The sequence below is a fragment of the Chiloscyllium plagiosum genome, unplaced genomic scaffold, assembly GCF_037043375.1.
Source record: "Chiloscyllium plagiosum isolate Xiang-an unplaced genomic scaffold, Cpla_swu_hap1 HiC_scaffold_1, whole genome shotgun sequence".
NCBI lineage: Eukaryota > Metazoa > Chordata > Chondrichthyes > Orectolobiformes > Hemiscylliidae > Chiloscyllium > Chiloscyllium plagiosum.
Window position 1 is genome coordinate 152,386,516 of NW_028270139.1, and position 23,408 is coordinate 152,409,923.

Below are 23,408 nucleotides of genomic sequence, written 5' to 3' on the forward strand. Positions count from 1 at the left end.
GTGCATTTAATTATTAAGATGTTTACATTATTAAGATTAAAACAAATTTCAACAATGTTGTCAAGAAGCTAATTTCTGTAAATATATCTACATTTTGTTCAGAAGGTACTTTCATTATTCATATTTCCTTGAGGGCTCCTGTTTAAAAGATTGTGAAAACTGAAAGACTGTGCTTGGTTGTTTTTTTTAAAAATGGTTACTGGAAGGTCACTGGTCTTTTTTTCTTGACCTGCTGGACTAGACCATTAAGCTAAGTAAACTGCTGGAGCTTCTTGGAATTGCTGACAGAGAAGTTACATGCCCAGGTTTATGGCTGTAAGGAGTTTTCAGTTATTTGGAAGATCAGTTGGGGTATAACTTGCAGAACAGAAGTTATCTAACTCGTTCTTTCCCATAGTTTTTACATTTCATTTTAGACAGTCCAGCATGAGACCAGAGGAAACTTAATTCTTTCAAATGAGAAGCTTCTGGAAGGCAGCCCCTGAATATCTCCTGATTGAGCTGCTTCTGAAAAATTTCTCGTGATAAGTGCGTGAATCTCGTCTCTGTGTACAAAGATGTGAGAATGAAAGCTATCTTATCCTTGGTTAAAATATTTTAAAGTTAATCCCTGCACAGAAAGTTCTTTTTTTAGATTACATTCCCAACAATGTGGGAACACACTATTTGGTCCACTCAGTCCACATCGACCCTGCAAAGAGAAACCCACCCAGACCATTCTCCTCTGATTAATGCACCTGACACTATAGGCAATTTAGCATGGCCAATCCACCTGACCTGCACATCTTTGGACTGTGGGAGGAAACTGGAGCACCCAGAGGAAACCCACGCAGACACGGGGAGAATGTGCAAACTCCACACAGATGGTCGCCTGAGGCTGGAATCAAACCGGGGTCCCTGGTGTTGTGAGACTATAGTGCTAACCACTGAGCCACTCTGCTGCCCCTACCAGTTTTCTAACTGGCAGATAGATTTTAGAGATGTACAGTACAGAAATAGACCCTTTAGTCCAACTCATCCATGCTGACCAGATTTCTTATATAATCTGATCCCATTTGCCAGCACTTGGCCCATATCCCTATAAACATGTCCAATTCATATACCCGTCCAGATACCTTTTAAATGTTATAATTGTTCCATCCTCCATCACTTCCTCATTCCATGCATGCACCACATTCTGTGTGAAAAGGTTGCCTTTCAGGTCCCGTTTAAATCTTTCCCCTCTCATGCTAAACCTATACCTTCTATTTCTGGACTCCCCACCCCAGGGAAAAGACTTTTGCTATTTAAGCTATCTATGGCTCTCATGATTTTGTAAACCTCTATAACATCACCCCTCAGCCTCCGATGCTCCAGAGAAAACAACCCCAGCCTATTCAGCCTCTCCCTATGGCTCAAAACCTCAAACCCTGGCACCATCCTTGTAAATCTTTTCTGAATCCTTTCAAGTTGCTGATAGGAGGGAGACCAGAATTGCATGCGTCATTCCAATGTGGCCTAACCAGTGTCCTGCACAGCCGCAATATGGCGTCCAAACTTCCATACTCAATGCTCTAATAAAGTAAAGCATACCTTCTTCACTATCCTATCTACCTTCAACTCCACTTTCAAGGAACTATGAACCTGCACTCCAAGGTCTCTTTGTTCAGCAACATTCTCCACGACCTTACAATTAAGGGTGGCATGATGGCTCACTGGTTAGCATTGCTGCCTCACAGCACCAGGGACTCAGGATAATTCTAGCCTTGGGTGACTGTCTGCGTGGAGTTTGTACGTTTTCCGTGTCTGCGTGGGTTTCCTCCAGGTGCTCCAGTTTTCTCCCACAGTCCAAAGATGTGCAGGCTAGGTGAATTGGCCATATTAAATTACACATTGTGTTAGATGCATTAATCATAGGTAAACTGGTCTGGGTGGGTTACTCTTCAGAGGGTTAGTGTGGACTTGTTTGGTCAAAGGGCCTGTTTCCACACTGTAGGGAATCTAATCTAAGTGTATAAGTCCTCCCCTGATTTGCCTTTTCAAAATGCAGGACCTCAGATTTATCTAAATTAAAGTTCATCTGCCATTCTTTGGCCCATCCGATCAAGATCCTGTTGTACAGAGGTTACCTACTTCACCTCCAATTTTAGTATCATCTACAAACTTTCTTAATTTGTTTAGAAAGATAATATTTATACTTTCATGCTACAAATGTGTTAATCACCTTTGCATCTTTAATAGAAGAATTACAGATTCTCAAGTTCTGAAACAAACAAAAACAGAAACCGTTGGAGAAACTTCACAAGTGTTCTGAAGAGTCTCTGGACTCAACCTTACTTCTGTCTTCTCTTCACAGATGCTACCAGACATTGAGTTTCTCCAACAATTTGTTACCTCTGCATCGTTGTTGAAAAAGTCTTGCTTTGATAATAAATTTGTTTACTAAAACACCTGGTTAATGGATTTTCTTTTGTATTCAGAAATGAACACAGATGAAGTACATAATCAAACAAAGAACTATTTGATTTTGAGAAGATTTGTAGCTCAGGTTGAGGTTCTGGATGTAGGTTTGTTCGCTGATCTGGAAGGTTCGTTTTCAGATGTTTCGTCACCATACTAAGTGGTTACTCAGAGACTCACTGAAGAGATTACCTAGTATGGTGACAAAACAGCTGAAAACAAACCTTCTAGCTCAGCAAGCAAACCTACATCCAAAACAAACAACTGCCAATGAAGTACAGTATGTAATTGAGCATATGGGCTCCTGTGGTGTGCCTCCATGTTAGGAAGCCTGGGTTCAAATCCCATGTGCTCCATTGGTGTGTCAGGATATATCTGCACATATCGATATCTGTATTTGGCTGAGTTGGTAACCTGGTAAAAAAATTGCAATGTATGTTGCAATTAATATAGCAGTGCGAGAAAAGACAATGCAGTCCTCCAATCTCTGTCGTGACTATTTTGTGGTGGACGTTCAATTCCACAAAAGTGCTCAGTTTTTTAAAAATCCACTTTAGAGAAAGCCACAGGGCAATTTTTTAAGTCTCTAATGCACCCTCCCTCCTGGGTTTTCCAGGTTCCTCCACTACCCACAGTCAAAAAAATACATTCCAGATGTTGAGGGGGCGGGGCAAAGGGGAGGAACCGACCATGTTCAAAATCAACGGTGGGGGTGGGGAGTAATTGTGCCACTGCCTCGAAACATTAAAATCAGTATCAAAATCACCCACTTTAGCTCAAAAACAGAGCGAGATTTTAAAACTCACACTGATGGCAAATGAAACCGTAGAACGGTGGGAACCCGCGTCGCGTACGTTGTAAGGCAGCCTCTAGCCTCCCCTATCTTTCTCCTGTCCCCGCAGTTGGTATTTGCTCGGCTGCCATTCATGATGAAATGCCGGTGATGGCTCCCGTTGCGTGATTACTCCTCGATTATCTCGACCCGGCTTCACGCCCCGCCCACCGACCGGCGAGACGGTGACAACAACAACAACAACAACGGAGACGAAGGAAGAAGAAGAAGAAGGAAAAGCACCTTTTGTTTCAAAAATAAGCGAGAGCAGAAAAGGAGCTACGATGCTATCGATTCTCCAAGAGGCTTCTGCGGGAAAGGCGCGGCCGCTGCCTGCCTGGAGGAACGTGCGGTCGGAAACTTTCAGCCCGTTTGTCAGGTAGAGCGAGCGGCCGTTAATGGAACGCGATTCAAATATTCAAACGCCCGGGGCTTGTGTCCGCGCGCGGGGTGGGGGGGGGACCGTCAACAGGCACCGGACTCCTGCCTCACCGATCATCTCTTAAACCCGCAGGGCGCCTGGCAATTTCTGTTGTAGAAATAGCAATTTCTGTAAATAACCTTTAGAATGCTATTCGGTTTCCTCTTGTTCTTTGCATTTTTTCCTTCTGATAGGGAGGAAAATAAAAATACTCTCCCCGGTTTTGTCCCCGTCAAATCCAACCCCATGATTGCATTAGGATGTCATTTTCTTTTGTGTGGAACTGATTTTTTTCCCGTTATACCGTAGCGTTTCGTTTCAGCTCTGAAGGGACGCAGTACCAGATCATGTGTGATCTGTCTCGTTTTTTTTTCTCCCCCTCGTTATTTTGTGCCCCATTGTGGCTCTCCTGCGCCTTCCCACGTCTCTGGCCATCCTACCCCGATCTTCCCCTTTCCTTCCTAACCCTGACTCTGGCTACCTGTGACTCTCTCTCATACATGCCCCTCCTGCCATCATTTCCCACCCACCCCTCTCTTCTGATGTGAGTGGGCAACCTATTAATCTGAGATTATGACCTCTGGCCCTGGACTCTCCCACAAGGTGAAACAAACTTTCCACATCTACCCTGTCAAGTCTCCTCGGAAACTTGTAGGTTTCAATAAGGTCGCCTGTCATTCTTCTCTCCTGAGCCTTTCTTTTCTTCCTTACCAGGGATTCTGCAAAGTGAAATTGCCTCCACTGCAAGTAAATCTTTCCTTAGATAAGGGGCTCAAAACTGTTTATAGTACTCCAGCTGTGGTCTAACTACTACATTGACAAAGCTTCCCAACATTTATATTAGATTCCTTTGGGGAAAAAAAGGCAAGCCTTCCATGTGCCTTCCCTATTAACTGCTGAACCTGGATGCTGGATTTTTGTAATTTGCTGCAACTTCCGGCAGTCTTTAGCCATTTAAATAAAATTTAACTCCTCTATCCTGGCCACAGTGCATTACCCCATATTTTCGTATATTGTATCTTCTCACTACAGCTTGACAAGTGATATATGGCACCCAACAAAGCATTGGTGTTTGATATTTCGTGGTTCTTATTTTGACAGGTAATGCAGGAAACTGATTTCTGAATTATTATATAATGGCGACCTTGGTGCATCAAGATCTTTTTCTAAAATTATTTATTTTTATTGTTAGCTAAGAGCTTTGTTTATGTGCAACATTTAGTAATTAAAATGAGTTCAAATTTCTAAAATGCATTGGATAATTATATGTTTGTCGTGGTCTGCTTTAAATGTGGCTATGAACCTTCTGTTATATTTTCTGTATTTAAGCTTTGAGGCCTGAGGCACTGTGTGTAATTAGAGAGTACACAAAGAAAATTCAGGGCCTTTGGGCATTGAAAGAAATTACTTTGTGAACTTTTTTTGTGTCAGATGGTTTCGTGAACAAGGATGAAAAAGCTTCATGCTTGTCTCCAACTCCCGTATTTCTCTTCATTTGGATCGTGCAATGTGAGAATAGAAAGCAATGATGCAAGCCATGTTGGAGCATGTGCAGTTTTTAACAAACCTTTGCAGATATTTATTCTGATGGGCTGAGCCAGCTACACCCCACTGAGTTCAAGACTTATTTTGCTAATTACATTTTTAAGTAACATTTTTCTTTTTTTTTGAAAGTGTGGATGAAACAAGTCAGAATAGAAATTGATTATTATTCTTTCTTTTTTCTAACTTCTTTTGATATTTTTCAAGTCTTTTTTTCATGTTGTTATCAACCAGACCAAACCTCTCAAAAAATATTAAGGAGACAGCCCAGATTCTAACGTCATTCTCTTTTAAAGGCAAGTGTAAGGTGATGTGTTCCAGATACAATTTGATTGGTCAAATTACTCAACTTCAAACAAAACACAGTACAATTAAAACAAAATACAATAAAAACAAAATACAATACAGTTAAAACACAAACAAAATAAAAAGAAAAGAATAGGTGTAACTGTAATGCTATTGAAATGCTTAACAAAATAATAATCAGTTGTTCCAATATAATATCCCCATAAACACAACCTTTCAGTAAATTCAGTAAAATAGATTTTCTCACATGCAATTCTAGCAGCAGGTAGAAAACTCCAGATTTTAGCAGTATCAGAGGAAGAAGAGCTTTCACATCCAACTTCAAGATCCCAGCAACTGCTGCTGTTCAACCTGTCAAACATAGTGGCATAAATGAGTCTTGGCTGAATTAATTAATTTAGAAAAGAGATGTGATGCTGAAATTTCAGCTTGTGTTCCCCATTTTGGATCCTGACCCCAAATGTGTCAAGCTTTGTTTCAGGTTCTGCTTCAAAATCTTTGATTTGAATTGGATCAGCAATTGGCTGAGTGACAAGGTGCAGTGGATGGTGATTTGAGGGGTGTTTTCCCAACTGGAAGTCTGTGCCCAGTGAGGTTGAGAAGCAGTCAGTGTCGTAGATTCTTTATTTTTATTTCTTGCAGCTCCTGATATGTTGGGTTTCTCCATTATTGAGCATGGGATATTTGTGGAACCACCTTCCCAGATGATTATTTAATTGTTCACATCATGCACAACTGGAGTTGCAGGACTGCATAGTTTGGGCTAAATCTATTGCTGTGGAATCCATTGACTCTGTCCATCACTGATGTACTGTCTTGGAGCATCCCAAAAATCTATATCACCCATCAGTCACCAGAAATTGAATTCTTAGTCATCCATACCATGTAGCAAGGATACTGTTGGACAATGAAGCAAAGCACATTATCTGTAATTAACTGGAAAAAAAAACTGGCAACTGGAACTGGAGAAAGTGTTAAGGAGGTCTGACATATGAGAAAGCAGTGAGAAAGGACAACATTGTACCAGAATTCCTGAAACAATTTGAACCCTTTGCTCATGCCTGGCTGACGTGTTCTACTCAAAAAGCAATGCATCAAACTCGATCCTTGTCGGGTAGCTTATGTCAAAAGTCCATGCTGTTCCAAAATCGGGAAAAGACCTCACCTCAGCCAACTTTGAACTGATTATACTAATTTTTGAATGCTGTAAGACTTTTGAGCATCTTATCCTGTGGAGCATATCTCGAGAAGGAGACCCCAACTTGAATGTCAACTTAACTGATTTGCATATGGGACAGATCATGTTATTGAGTTTGGATCCACCAATATGAAAAATAACATTTCATAAAACTGGACTTGAGCAATGTGTTGCTGAACCTCACAGATGCCTATGATACATTATGGTTCACTGACCTGCTCCTAAAGCTATCCAGAGTGCTTTCAGCTTTGTTTGGGACAGTTGTTGAAATATGTATTTGTACTGGGTATTTTAGAGTCCACCTTAAGCAGGGAAAGAGACGCATGGCAAATGCACTGTCCAAGGTGTCAGTGTAAACCACAACAGTGTTGAACATACAAAATACAAAGTTAAAAATCACACAACTTTGTACACCCCAGTCCAACACCGGCCTCTCCAAATCATGATACAAAATACATGCCAACAGCCACTTCTCTCCAGTTTGTTCGTTCGTTCATTCCAATCTCCTCTGTGTCACTCAAGCCCCCTTCTCTGTACTTGGTACTGTTTCATAGTAAAGACATCACATTGTTCAGACATCTCCAGCACAAGGAATTATCTGTCAATCTACCTATAAACTTATTTTTGACATTCACATGCCAGACTAATAAAAGAATTGCATGTCTGTATGAATGCTTCGAGACTAAAGCATGATCCTAACCCAGTGGGACTTTGTCCTTTTGGGGGCATCTGAAAAAAATGGCAGCTTAGATCCAAACTAGAGTGGACTTATTTGACATACTTGCTGGATGTAAATGGGATATGCTGCTACAATATTCGAGACATTGGGGTCATTTCTATCATATTCTATGTCAGAGCATTGTGTACCTTTTATGACATTGGTCATCACGGTCGCCATTTTGTTGACACCCTAGTTGAATGCATCAATGTGCATCATAACCAGAACCTAGCCCACTTCCATGCAAACGACATGTCCCTGAGCATATACCAACAGGTGGAAAACCTATCAGCTGGTTGAAACTGTCTGCAGTGAACTTCATTTACCATCCATGATGATCTCCATAATCCTCTTGCAGCCTATCCACAGACGGCAACCTTCCTTGGACATTTCTTTGGATATAAGGAATAAGAAGCATTGAATTTTACCAACAAGTTCTTTGTGACCAATGCTATCTGTCCAACGATAAGCTTTGAACTACAATGCTGAGAGTATTGTTTGCGAAACGGGTTCAGAACAAACCAACCTCCTCGATTGGGGTTGCAGTAAAAACAGTCATGCACTTGTGGAGAGACAGACTGTACTGCTTATTATTGAGGATGTCCCTTCTGAAAACTGTGATGGACTAATCACCTTATTTGCTGAATTTAAAATGATTACTTGGCTTTAGGTATTTGCATTTGCTAGATAAAATAACTTGTCATATAAATCCATTTTGTGCTAACATCTTTGAAAATAAATCTGTTACCTTTAGGCTGAGCTGATTTGTGACTTCAAATCCAAGGCAATATTGTTGACTCTTAACTGCGTTTGAAGCAGTCTCGTAATAAACTCAGTTGTATTTTTTACAAAAAGGTTTATGACCACTTTATCCAGGACAATTAGAGTTTGTTAATAAGTGCTGATTTTGACCGTGACTCCCACATGCCATAATGAATATAAAATTCATGACGTAATTGGAACTGGAAAATATTATCTATAAAATATATTTGAGCAGGCTACAGATTACCTGCAGTTATTCAATTTTAATGACTTTGCTGTTATTTTCCTATAGTGAATTTCTTTATCTTCAGGCTGTACGAATCTTGGCAGTTCTTAACTCTGTCATCAAAACAAAAATGGCTATTTAAACTGTTTTGAGTCTAAATGTAGGTTAGGATGTTATGACATTGGCTAAACCCTCCTCCTTAATTTAAACCAGCAACACAAAAGTTTTATCCCGTCCAGTAATCTGTGAAAATTCAAGAGGCCAAGAACTAGTTAAAGTAAAAAGTAACAACTTTATTTCTTAAGGTATAGCAGAATAATTAACTAACAACTATTTACAATTCCTTCCTCTAACCTATCTTTTACTTGCCCTTCTATAGTCTGATAAAACCCCCAATTGAAACTTACAAAAATTCAAGTTTTCAAAGCCAGCCAGCTATTGAATCTTCTATTTGGATCTTCCGGTGTCTTCCTTTCTTATTCTTTTAGGGATTATGCTTCACAGATCACAGATTGATTAAAGTACCTTTTGAAAGCTATTCCCCGGGCATTCTGCAGATGTCATTGGCTTGGCAGTTCTCCTCCCAACTGTTCAATTTTACTCATTCATATACCTGCAGAACATCGGATTGTGTCATTAGCTTTTTAGATTGAATTTAGTATATTGACAAACTTGATTGGAGTTTGGTATTTTTTGGGGCATAATTTAAACTGGCCGAATTCAAATCTGTTTTATTGTTTCCAGGCAACCCAGCTTATCTAGCTTTCGACCAAGTGTTATGTTGTTACCTTATTCAGAACATGTGGTGCTGTCAGGTAGTTCTGCTAGCTTTTAATGCTCTTAAAGGTACAGTACGTCCACATCTTCATAACATCGGGTTTTGAGAGGGTTGTAATGGCTTGTTTCAATATGTTGTAGTTCCAGTTAATGGTGATATTAGACATTCATATGTTGTATGAAACCTAGTTTAGTGGATTTTTTTTGCAATTGTTTACTGTGTTGGTCAGTTACTGAACATATTCACATGAAATTGTTTATGTACTTTAATCAAACGAACACCAGTTTGTAACACCAACAAAAAGGCTACATGTGTATACATGAGACTTTGAAAAATCTTAGCATAAACAGCAATCCTTTTCCCAGTAAGATCTTTTACAGACACAATCCCAATGTAATATCATTTCCAACAAAAACCGAAGTTGGTAGAAAAGCTGAGCACTTCTGGCAGCATTTGTGAAGAGAAATCAAAGTTGGTGTTTCAGGCCCAGTGACTCACAATGTCAACTTTGATTTCTCTTCACAGATGCTGCCAGATCTGCTGAGCTTTTCCACCAACTTCGGTTTTTGTTTCTGACTTAGGGCATCCACAGTTCTTTTTGGTTTTTGTATAATATTATTTCTATCTTAACTGTTAAATTTCTTAAATTTGGAAGTTTTAGGACTGCTTTCCAGTTTTGACAGTTTGGGCTGCCACAAAGTAAACTTGCCTTCTGACATGAAACTGTTGTTTTCATTTTCAGTCTGATTGTGGCCCCTGATCTGTTTTTGTTTACTGTAAAAGTTTAACATTGTCAACATTTAATTACTTAACTTTCCAGATAGTTTATGATTACTTATTAACATCTTGGATAATGGCATGGAAAGTCATATATCCAAATTTGCTGATGATAGTGTTAGGTTTAGACTTGCATTTATTGTCACATGTATTTTTTTTTAAAGTGCAGTGAAGTGTGTTTTTGTTTGTTATACAGTGTTGCTATGCTCTCTCACCATCTTGAAATACTGAATATATTGCAAGATTTTACTGCAATAGAGTTCTTCTTTCTTCTTGTTCCTCCTCTGCTGCTCCTTCAGTCACTGCTTGACATGGGCTGGAGTTTCAGAAACAGGCTCCTAGGTCTCAATAACAGGCTCAGAGGTCTCAGTAATGGACCTTCGCTGCCAATCTGTGACTGCCAGCTCTGAGCTAGAGCTATAGGTCTGGGTTCTGTCCTTCTAAAATTACAAAGGGATATTGATAGCTTAGGTGAATGGGCAAACCTGTGGCAGATATAGTTAAGTAGACAATCTCACTAATTCATATTTTGGATCATAAAATCATAAATAAGTATTTTCTAAATGATATGAAGTTACAGTGGGTTTCCAGAAAGAGTTGGGGTCTCTGGTGCTTTGATCATTAAAATGCCAGAAATAGGGAGAGAGGAAAATCAATAAAGCTGATTGAGTGTTGGTCTAGAAGGCTGGAGTACAACGATGTGTATGTTATGCTGCAGCCAGACAAAACCCTGATTAGACTCCATTTGGGGTACGAGAATAGATCTGGGCACCACACTTTAGTAAGGACAGATTGCCTTTGGAGAGAGATGAAGGCATTTGGCATGCTTGGCTTCATTGGTCATTGAGTACCGGAGTTGGGGTGTCATGTTGTACAGGATATTGGTTTGGTCAGTTCTGGTCTTCTTGCCATAGCCTTTCATGTTTAACAACATCTTTCCTATCAGGGGAGGCTGAATAGGCTGGGGCTGTTTTCCCTGGAGTGCCAGAGACTGACTGGTGACATTCGTAGAGGTTTATAAAATCACGAGGGGCATAGATAGGGTGAATATCCAAGGTCTGTCTTCTCTACATTTCGGGAGTCCAAAACTAGAGGGCATAGTTTAAAGTGAGAGGGAAAAACATTTAAAAGGATAAAAACATTTAAAAGTGATAGGCAACATGATTTTGTGCAGTGGAGATCATGCCTTACCAACTTAATAGAGTACTAGGGATTGTGGGAGACATAGCAGTTTGGATAAGTAATTGGCTTACTGAAAGAAAACAGAGGGTTGTAGTTGATGGAACATGTTCGTCTAGGATGCAGAGCTAGGCTGAGAGGTGGCAAATGGAGTTTAAAGTGGACAAGTGTGAGGTGATACGGAGTAATTGGAATGCAGAGAACTGGGCGAATGGTAGGATTCTAGGGAGTGAGGATGTGCAGAAGGATCACTGTGTCCATGTACACAGATCCCTGAAAGTTGCCACCCAGATTGACAGGGTTGTTGAGAAGGCATACAGTGTTTTGGCCTTTATTAATAGAGGGATTGAGCTCCGGAACCAGGAGCTTATGCTGCAGCTGTACAAAGCTCTGGTGCGGCCACACTTGGAGTATTGTGTGCAGTTCTGGTCACCGCATTATAAGAAGGATGTGGAAGCTTTGGAGTGGGTGCAGAGGAGATTTACTAGGATGTTGCCTGGTATGGAGGGAATGTCTTATGAGGAAAGGCTGAGGGCCTTGAGGCTGTTCTCGCTAGAGAGAAGGTTGAGAGGTTACTTAATAGAGACAGACAAGATAATCAGAGGGTTAGATAGGGTGGACAGGGAGAGCCTTTTTCCAAGCATGGGGAAGGCAAACACGAGGGGACACAACTTTAAAGTGAGGGGCGATAGGTATAAGACAGATGTCAGAGGTAGTTTCTTTACTCAGAGAGTAGTAAGGGTATGGAATACATTGCCTGCAATGGTGGTAGATTCACCAAGTTTAAGTTCATTTAAGTCTTCATTGGACAGGCACATGGATGTAAATGGAATAGTGTAGATGGATGGGCTTCAGATTAGTATGACAGGGCGGCGCAACATTGAGGGCCGAAGGGCCTGTACTGCGCTGTTATGTTCTATGTACTTTGAGGAAGTGACCAAGTTGATAGATTAAAGAAGGGCTGTTGATGTTATATACATGGATTTTAGTAAGGCGTTTGATCAAGTTCTCCGTGGTAAACTAATAGAGAAAGTGAAGTCACATGGTGTGTAGGGTGTTCTAGCTGGGTAGATAAAGAACTGGTTGAGCAACAGGAGACAGTAGTTTCTCGAAATGGAGAAAGGTGACCAGTTGTGTTCCACAGGGGTCAGTGTTGGGGCCACTGTTGTTTGTGATATACATAAATGATCTAGAAGAGGGCACTGTTGGTATGATCAGTAGGTTTGCAGATGACACGAAGATTGGTGGAGTAGCAGAAACCATAAGGGACTGTCAAAGAATACAGGAGGATATAGATAGACTGGAGAGTTGGGCGGAGAAGTGGCAGATGGAGTTCGATCCAGACAATTGTGACGTGATGCATTTAGGGAAGACTAATTCTAGAGTGCATTATACAATGAACGGAAGAGCCTTTGGAAAAGTTGATGGGCGGAGAGATCTGGGAGTGCAGGTCCATTGTACCCTGAAGGTTGCTGCACAGGTGGATAGAGTGGTCAAGAAGGCATCTGGTATGCTTGCCTTCATTGGACGGGGTATTGAGTATAAGAGCTGGCAGGTCATGTTAAAATTGTACACGACATTGGTTCGGCCGCATTTAGAATACTGTGTACAGTTCTGGTTGCCACATTACCGAAAGGATGTGGACAGAGACAAGCTTTTTCCCGAGGTGAAGGATTCAATAACAAGAGGTCACGCTTTCAAGGTGAGAGGTGTAAATTTTAAGAGGGATACATGCGGCAAGTGCTTGACACGGTGGTGGGTGTCTGGAACATGTTGCCAGCAGAGGTGGGCGACCGGTTTAGACAGAAGGTTTGGATCGGCTCAGGCTTGGAGGGCCGAAGGGCCTGTTCCTGGGCTGTAAATTTTCTTTGTTCTTTGGATCTAAGGAGCAAGTTTTTCTTCATACAATCGATGGTGCATGTATGGAATGAGCTGCCAGAGAAAGTGGTGGAGGCTGATACAATTAGAAGGTCAAAAAGGCATCTGGATGGTTATATGAATAGGAAGTAGATTAATTTAGGATATCTGGTTAGAATGGACCAGTTGATTCCAAGAGTCTGTTTTCACGCTGTACATCTCTGACTACCTTTAAACATTTATGCACATGCACCTCTGATCATTTCCACAATCACACTACCAAATCAATATTACATTTTTTTTTCTGACTCTAAGCAGTATTTAGTACTAATTGTCACAAACTTTCTCATGCACATAACAATCCTGTATATGATAGATAAGAGCGATTGGAATTATTTTCCTGCATCGGTTAGTTGTCATAAAAACCAATGTCGTTCACTAATGCCTTTGAGGGTGGAAATCTGCCACCCTTACTTGTTGGGGCCTGCGATGGAATGCAAGCCATTCAGTTCAAGGACAATTAGTGATGGGCAAATTATGACCCAACCAGCAACATCCAAACTTGATGGTATCGAGTTGGAAAAAACCTGCCCTAGAAAAAGGAAATTAATGAAATAAGGGGGGTGCCAACACAAAATTAAAGGCCACATTTGCTCATTCAAAATTATTTTTAACTGACTGCAGTGCTAACCTACAAAATCTGTGCTCATAAGCTGTCACACCCTTCTCAATATAAAACATAGTAAGAAGCAACTTAACAGCAAACAGCTTTCTTGCAAGGTAGTATTTTGGGGTTGGAGCATGTTTTAGAATACCAGACTCTGCATGTACTTCAAAAGATCTGTACGTCACATCTTACTAAATGCATAGAAGTAGACTGTATAGTTAGTTTATTTCCAGCTTTCCACCAAATGCATAATTTAGATTACATCCTTTTTAAATAATTGTGATAAAGATGTGTGTGTGTGTGTGTGTGTGTATATATAGGAATTTGGATTTTAAAGTAAAGAGGTTTTTCATTTTAATTCTGCAAAGGCAATTTCTTTAACGTCACATGGTCATTTTTGATTAGTGAGTTCAAACATTGAACTAGTTATGTATCCAGATGGCTAATTCTCCCCGTGTTTCATGTGATCTAGCCTTGTTATCCAATCCACCATGTGGAATCTTCTTGAATGTCTTACTGAACTCTTATGTAGACAAAGTCAACCATCCTGCCTTCATCAGTCCTCTTTGTCACTTCTTCAAAAAGCTCGATCGAATTAGTGAGACACAATTTTCCATTCACAAAGCCATGTTCACTATCTCTAATCAGTCCCTGTTTTTCTAAATACATGTATAGTAAATCCTTTCCCTCAGAATCCCCTTCAACAACTTGCCCACCACTGATGTCAGGCTCACCAGTGTACAATTCCCTGACTGTTCCTTATCACCTATCTTAAATAGTGGCACCATGTAAGCCAACCTCCAGTCTTCTAGCACCTTACTTGTGGGTATCGATACAAATGACATGTGTTGACAGAGCAGTTAACAATGCAATGGGTCATGAACTAATTAAACACAAATTTTGAGTAGAAATGCAAGGAAATTATGCTGGACATTTTATAAAGCTCTGGTTTGCTCACAACTAGAGTATTACATCTAGTTCTGATCACAAGGCTTTATGAAAGACACAGGGATCTATAAGAATGTGCAAAGGACATTGAATAAGAGTGGTTGCAGGGCCAAAGGAATTTATTTGGAAGCTTAGATTGGAGAAGATTTTGTTCTGGGAGCAAGGAAGATCTGGATAGGAATGTGCAGTATTATGAGTGGTTTAGCTTCGGTACAGAAGATAAGTGATTCCAACTAGTATAATCCAGAGTCCCAGTTTAATGTTCTGGCCATGTGAGTTTAAATACCACTATGCCAGCTGGTCAAACTTGAACTCAACAAAAATATGGAACAAAAAGCCAATGTACCATACAATCATTATCAATTGTTGTAAAATGTAGTACACTCATCCTTTTTGGGGAAGAAAATCTGCCATCGTTATCTGGCCTGGGATCCATTTGATGTCAGACCCACAGCAATATTATTTTCTCTTAACTAGGCACTGACCTGTCCGGGCAAAAAGGGATGAATGACAAATGCTGGGCCCAACTGGCAACACTCTTGTCATACCATGAATGAATATTTTTTTAAAAAACCTGATGTGCAAGCTTGAGGACACCTATTTAAGATGGAAATTTCAGCCGGTATATGTGAAGAAGAGCTTTTGCACATGGTGATGATGCAGAACTTGCTATCTGAGAGTAGTTGAAATGGAGATCCTAAGTCATTTTAAAAAAAAAAATAGCATGGATACTTTAGGAAAATAGACTTGTAGGTTGGGACTGACTGAAATGCTCCACAATGAGATAACATTTATTTGATGGGCTGAATATCGTTTCCTGTGTTGTAGTAATACTCTCTCTAAGAAAACACTATTGAAATTAAACTTCTACTTATGGGAAAAGAATAAGTTTTATTGAGAACACAAAATTTGGCAAGGCCAAAGAATGAAATTTTAGTTCCTTGAGTCAAGAGATTTTCATTTTGTAACATTTGGAGGCTGGATTGGATCACAGATTTTCTGTAGTATTTTCTTGTCTGTTTGATTCCTGAAGCTTTCTGAAATAAAATCTGTGATTTGCATGCAATGTAAGTTAGTTTTTGTCACAAGAAATAGATTTGGGAACTTAAATTATGTTTTGAGTTGAGTATGCAAGCCATGCAAAGCCAAATATGTCAAATAATAACTGCCTTGTTTCAGAGAATGGAATGTTTGTGTTGCCATGGTTGGGGCTGAAGTAGCATATTCAGATTTATTTCCATTCTATTGTGAGCCACTTAATGTTAATGTGATAATCTGCTGATGACCTCCATGTTGCCTGTAATTTCAGTGAAATGTTATTGGATTATTAACTGGATAGAAGCCATGATTCAGTTTCACACAATGCTGTGCATTATTCTCTGGTGAGAAAGAGAGTATTCTGAGGTATTCTGAATTCAATTCACGTATCGTACTTCCTTTATGATTTGTATAATCAGGTTTCAAGTGATGACTGCAAATTCTTCCATCCAACCATAATCCCCTTTTTCATGAATTTTGATAGACATTATAATTTGATCAGAGGAGCAGCATCCTCTATCAATTTATTAATAATGTTTGTTTAGAAGAAAAAATGAATGTTAAGATGTCTGACCAGCAAAATTCAAAATGTAGGCTATTCCATCCTTAAATTTCCATACATTTTGGAATCTTGGTTCTTTAAAATCTATACTGTAAAAGTATTTTGAAATTTGCTTGAAGAAACTTTGGGGTGATAGATGAAAGGAAGCTGTTGCAAGTTAAGAAAATGGCAGTCAATTTTGACATAACCACAGCTTTACAGAGAGAAGCATACGGAGATCAATCAGTATGTTGGAATAGTTAAATCTAGAGGTAACGAAGTGAGCTACCATTTTTGAAACACTTAAACTTCTTTGAGAAATAAACACACAAATGTACAACTGTGAATGTTGGAGAAACACAGACCTGGCAACATCTGTTGAGGGGGAAAAAAAACAAGTTAATATTTCACATCCAGTGACCCTTTGTCTCAAACTTTGTTTTTCTCCCAACAGATGCTATATGTCTCCAGCACACATTTTATTCTGTTTTGGATTCTTTGGACTTGATTGTGTGGATATGGAAAGGTTGCTTCTGTGTTGATTGTTGAGGTTAGTCAGTTGGACATGATAGAAAATGAATTCCTTGATTGGGGCTGTTAATCTCGTCCAGTCAGAGAGCCCAAGCTGACATAAAAAGAGGAGTGTCAGAGCTATTGACACTCTAGCACCGAACTTGAAGACTGTTCTTGTGGAAGTTAAGGGTAACCTGTGACAGGATACTGTCCTCCGTGGAGTTGATTCAGTGGCGACGGGAGTAAGGCCTGATCTTGAAGTCTCAATAAATTTCTTTGAGTAGCGGTCAGCATTTCTTATATTGTGCCTTTTATTTGTGAAGCTTCACTCATTTGATTCTGCTATTGAGGACTGGACCAATATGTGGCAAGTTTTTTTTTTGGGCAAACAGCATTGTGACTTTGGATAGGCAAAGATAGTCAGCATGGCTTTTTTGTGTGGGAGGTCATGTCTCATTAATTTGATTCGTTTTTTTGACAAAGTAACAAAGAGGATTGAGGGCAGAGCAGTAGACGTGATCTATGTGGACCTCAGTAAGGTGTTTGACAAGGCTCCTTGTGGGAAACTGGTTAGCAAGGGTTAGATCTCATGGAATACAGGGAGAACTAGCCATTTGGATACAGAACTGGCTTGAAGGTAGCAGATACATGATGGTGGTGGAGGGTTGCTTTTCAGACTGGAGGCCTGTGACCAGTGGAGTGCCACAACAATCTGTGCTGGGTCCCCTACATTTGTCATTCATGTAAATGATTTGACTGTGAACATAGGTCATTTTCAAGACTCTTACACGAAATTTCATCCCCTGCATCAAACTGTCTCTCTTGCTTAGCAGAGTCTTTTGATTATGGGCAGCTGTACACAGATAAATAGTATATTTTATGTGTTGTTCTTTCTTTTTGTAGCAGCAGTCGTCTTCGACATGTTCAAGCTATTCTACGTTACAGCAGCAAATCAAAATCTGATGGAATTCTCTGCATTCTGGGTATGTTTGGTCTGAATGTTCTTGCATTGAAGTTTTGACCACAATGATTTATCTCTTATTGTGTAAACAATTTTACTAAAACTTTTGCTTCCCTTGGCATGAAGAAGGTAACTTAATAGTTAGGTACTCAGAGTACCTTTTTGAGATTTATTAGTCCAATGTTTTGCCTTTGGCCACCATTCAGTTCAAATGAAAATATGAGAGGTGTAATCTCTTTCACTTTTCATCAAAATGGTAAGATCGTGGGAACTAGAAACTAGTATTTGGGATGAGCTTTGATGTCAACTCAGATACATCAAGCTGAGAAAAATATTGAGGTGCATCTTCCCTTTTCTCGCTAAACCAGAGTTGTACCCAAGATCTTTTTGGAGGGGTTTCTGCCTTGAGATTTATTGCTGAATCTTAAACTCACTGCATTATCTTCCTGTGGAATCCGTCATGTCTGATTCCTGCCATGGACCATTTCAGAACAATTTGGCACACGAAAGATCAGCACCCCTTGCACTCCCATCATCCTTGAAAGGCAGCTGTGCCCCCAGACAATGGCTGATAATCCAGTATTGCCCCTGACCGGCAACATCATGACACAGCAGCCATAAAGCCATGCTGCTCATGGCTGACATGGTTGATAACCGCTTGCTTATTCAACTCCATTCTCTCACCCTAGACAGTGAAATATAGAATCAAAGGAAATGGAAGCAAGGCCCTTTGACCCTGCTCCCACATTCATTGTGATCATGGCTGATTTGATTACTTTGTTCCTGCTTTCTCTCTGTACCCCTTGATCCTTTTTAGCCATAAGAACTACATCTAACTACTTGAAAATATTCAATATTTTTGGCCTCAACTGCAATCTCTGATTGGGAATTACACAGGCTCACCATGCTGGGTGAAAATATTTTCCTCATCCGAGTCCTAGATGATCTACCACGTAGAGAATTCTGAGACTGAGACTCCTTAGTTCTGCACTGCCCAGTCACTGGGAGCACCCTTTTGTAGCTACAGAATCACAGGTTTTATGTTCATAAGAGGAGACTGTTTTGGCCAATTTTGCCTGCACTGGCTCATCAAATGAGCCTTATTACCTCGTGCCAATCCCCTGGTTTATCTACTGTGCATCTGTATGCTATTTGTACCCGAATAATCATCTTGTGCTCCTTTGAATGTCTCAATTGAACCTGCCACCTCTACACTTCAAAATAGTGCAGTCTGTATCCGAACTACATCCTGAATGAAAAAATTATTTTTCTGACTTCACCCTTGCTTATTTTGAAAATCAATTTAAATCTGTCCCCCTCTTTTTTTTGTCTCTTTCCTTTTGAGTGCTTCTCCCTATTACCTTGAGTAGTTCTGTTAGAATTTTCTAGGATTCGATAGAACTTCCCCCTCCCCATAACTTTTTAAACTCAATAAATATTGTTCTAACCAATCCAGTCTCCCTTCATACATCAGTCCTGCCACACCAACTATCAGTTTGCTAAATATTTGTTCTGTACCTGTCGTAGCCAGAACATCCTTTCTCACATCAGGATGCTAAAACTGCATACAACGCTCCAGTTGTGGTTTCACCAGCTAGCAGTAAGCTATCTCTGGCCCTATGCTGGAATTCTCTTGTTACGAAGGCCAACGTGCTTCTTCACTATCTGCATGCTTACTTTGAGCAACTGGTATGCGAGATCAACCAGGCCTTGTTACAACTCCCTTTCCCGTTCTATCTCTATAATAGTCTGCCTTTCTTTTTGCTACTAAAGTGATCACCTCGCATTTATTCACATTACAGTACATCTGCGCAAAAGTTGGGTGGGTGAACTGTGAGGATGCAGCAAATATGCTTGAGAGAGATTTGGACAAATTGAGTATGTAGTCAAATGCATGGCAGATAGAGTCATAGAGATGTACAGCATGGGTTGGACCGAAGGGTCTGTTTCCATGCTGTACATCTCTATGACTCTATCTGCCATGCATTTGACTACATACTCAATTTGTCCAAATCTCTCTCAAGCATATTTGCTGCATCCTCACAGTTCACCCACCCACCCAACTTTTGTGCTGTCTGCAAATGTGGACATATTGCATTTATGTAGTAATATGTGTTGTGAATGACTGGCCTAAACCCAATCCCTCTGGTACCCCACTAGTCACTGGCTGCCATTCAGGGTGGAAAAAAGGCCTCTTTGTTGTGACCCAGTTTAGCCACCAGGCCACACATCTGATTTATCCATAGCTGCACCCTGTCTGAACACACTGCAGATTTTTATTGTTCCAGTGGGGAATATCTCCTACGGGAAAGCAATTGGACAAATCCAAGCATTAGTGTTTATTTACAGGCATCAAAAGTAAATGCATCCAAAACACACAGATGCTAAAGTTTGTCTCTTCCTCCATGTCTCTTTCACTCTCACTCGCTCACTCGCTCACACGCTCGCTCACTCGCTCACACTCCCCCATGGCAACAGGAGGAAACATTTTTTCCCACCACCAGCATTGGAAGGCCTTGGATTCAATCCCACCCTGGCAGATGATAGAATTTAAATTCAGTTTAAGAAAAAAAGTGGAATTGAGAATCTACTGATGACCCTGAAACTATTGTTGATTAACAGAAGAAAACTATCTTTACTAATACCTTCAGGTAAGGAAATCTGCCATCTTCACTTGGTCTGTCTTACATGTGACTTCAGGTCAACAGCAAAGTGTTTGACTCAATTTCCCTCTTAAATGGTCCAATAAGTCACTCAGTTCTATCAATTGCTAGAAAGTCTTTGTGAAGACACCTAGCATTAACCTAGGCACTGGAAAAGCCAATGATTTAAACAATGTGGTTGACTCTGCAAAATTCTCTTCACTAATCATGGAGGTTAGTACCAAAACTGGGGGAGCTGTCTCACAGACTATTTGAGCAGCAACCTGACATTGTCTATAAAGTATGATTCCGTGACTGTATCCTAGACAGCACCATCACCGCCTCTGGACATGTCCTGTCCAATCCGCAGGACCGACCCAGCAGAAGTAGCGGCATGGTGATCTGCATTTGCGAGAGAGTTGCCCTGGGACTCCTTGACATGGGGTCTGGACCCATGAAGTCTCATGGCTTCAGGTTTAACATGGGCAAGAAAACCTCCTTAGTGGTTATTATTCCTCCAAGTTGAACAATGCTTGGCGAAAGTGCTGAGGGTGGCAAGGGCACAAAATGTACTTTGGGTAGGGGGGAGGGTTTCAGTGTCTATCGCCAAAATTGGATCATAGCAGCACCACTGATTGAACTGTTAGATTCTGACTGGGGCATCTGGTGAGGGAAAAGCATGTTTGAGCACGTCCTAACCAATCTACTGACTGCAAATGCATTTGTCCATGGCAGTATCTGTAATAGCCAGTCCTTGTGGAGACAAAGTCCCACCTACACACTGAGAATGTTTTCATCATGTTGTGTAGCACTATCATTGTGCTAAATGGCACAGATTTCAAACAGATGTAACAATTCAAGAGTGCTGTGGGCCATCAACAATAGCAGAATTGTACTGCATAGTCTGTGGCCTCATGGGGCAGCCTACCACCCCGCTCAACTATTACCATCAAGCCAAGAGACTAACCCTGGTTCAATGGAGATTGCAGAAAACCATGCCAGAAGCAGCACCAGATATCAATCTGGTGAAGTGATCAAACAGGACTACTTGCATGCTAAACAGCATTAGTAGCAAATGATAAAACAGCAAAGCGATCCCTCAACCAATGGATCAGATCTAACCTCTGCAGTCTTGCCACATGTAGTTATGAATGAAGGTGGACAGATGGAAGAATAAACACATCAATGGAAATGATAAGGTTTAAGTATTTGCATGAGCATTCAGTTGAAGTTCCGAGTAGATGATCCATCCTGGCCTCCTCTGGTGCTCCCTACCATCACAGGTGCTAGTCTTTAGTTAATTTGATTCACTACATGTGATATCAAGAAACTGCTGGAGGCACTGGATACTGCAAAGGCTATGGACCCTGAGAAGTCTGTCAATAGACTTGTGTTCCATAATTTGCCACTTCCTTGCCAAGCTGTCTCAGTATAATTACCACACTGACATTGTGGAAAATTACTTGAGTACATTCTCAGAAAAAGTAGTACAAATCTAATCATCCTCTTAATGTTCAGATCACTTTCAGTCCAGAAAATTAATGGAAAGTGTCATTGACAGTCCGATGAAGCAGCACCTGCCCAGCAATAACCAATTTACTGATGCCCAAGGCCACTCAGCTCTTGACCTCCTGACAGCCTTAGTTCAAACATGGACTGAGGTGAGAATGACAGCCATTAACATAAAGGCCACAATTAAGTGAGTGTGGCATCAAGAAACCAAAACAAAACTAGACTCTGGGAATCGGGGGAAAACTGTCTGCTGGTTCGAGTCATATGTGGCACACAGGAAGATGGTTGTGATTCTTGGAGGTCAGTCATCTCGGCTCCAGGAGACCTCTGAAGGAGTTCATGGCTGGGTGGTGTCCTAGGCCCAAGAATCTTCAGCTGCTTCATCAATGACCTTCCCTCTATCATCAGGTTGGAAGTGGGATGTTCGCCGATGTTCAGCATCATGTGCGGCTCCTCTGATATTAAAGCAATCCATCTTCAAATGCAACAGTATCTAGACAGTGTCCAGACTTGGACTGACATTTGGATGGGTATATGAATAGGAAGGGTTTAGAGTAATATGGGCTGGACGCTGGGAGGTGGGACTAGATTGGGTTGGGATATCTGGTCAGTATGGACGGGTTGGACCGAAGGGTTTGTTTCCATGCTGTACATCTCTATGACAAGTAGCAAGTAAAATTTGTGCCGCATAAATGTAAGGCAATAACAATCTCCAATAATAGATGAGCTAACCGCTACCCCTTGATATTCAATGGTGTTACCATCACAGAGTCCCCTACTACTGACCTCTTATGGGTTACCATTGACCAGGAACTCAACTGGACTCATCATATAAACACTGGCTACAAGAGCAGGTCAGAGGCTAGGAATCCTGTAGCAAGTAACACATTCTGACTCCCAAAGTCTGTCCACCATCTACGATACACAAGTCAGGAGTGTGATGGAATACTCACTGTGTGCAATCTATAAGATATACTGCATACATTCATCAAAAGTCAATAGCCAACACCTTCCAAACTTTCTTCACCTAGAAGTGCAGCAGATACATGGGAACACCAATACCTGCAAACCATTCACCATCCTGACTTGGAAATCTAACACTTCACTGTAAGGATCACAATACTGAAATTCTATCCCTAACCACATTGTGGGTCAACCTACAACCCTTGGGTGACAAGGTTTCAAGAAGGCAGATCACTACCATTTTCTAAAGGGTAACCAGAAGCAGGTGGTAAATGCTGGTGATTCCCACATCCACCAATTAGTTGGAAAATGTGCTAGTGAAAATGATTGGGCTAAAGACTGCTGAGTACCCTGGATCTGATGAAAGTATCCAAGAATATTAAAGTAAGTAGCTGCAGTGATAGTGGATGTACTGGCAAAAATCTTGCAGAAATCCTTAGATTCTGGCCAAGACCTAGAAAACTGCTAGTTAAATAAAGGAAAGGAGACAGATAGCTGCACAGTGAGCCAAATGTCTATTATTGGGAAAATGTTTGCATATTATAAAATGATGGAAAAGCAGAGCATTTAGAAACAAATCAAATGACC

General features: G+C 40.7%; 1 protein-coding gene across 4 annotated transcripts in view; it reads left to right on the forward strand.

Moving 5' to 3' along the window:
• The first annotated feature begins 2,679 nt into the window (after positions 1-2,679).
• Positions 2,680-23,408, forward strand: part of dnaaf9 (dynein axonemal assembly factor 9) — a 217,442-nt gene continuing 196,713 nt past the window's right edge. Inside the window, exons 1-2 of one of the 4 annotated variants that reach the window (XM_087991656.1) lie at positions 2,680-3,650; positions 17,649-17,725. In XM_087991656.1, the coding sequence (XP_087847782.1) occupies positions 3,556-3,650; positions 17,649-17,725 (172 nt within the window). In that variant the 5' untranslated portion in view covers positions 2,680-3,555. Of the gene's footprint in view, positions 3,651-17,645; positions 17,726-23,408 lie in introns of all 4 variants that reach the window. The other 3 variants (XM_087991651.1, XM_043696328.2, XM_043696586.2) reach the window with 3 other exon arrangements.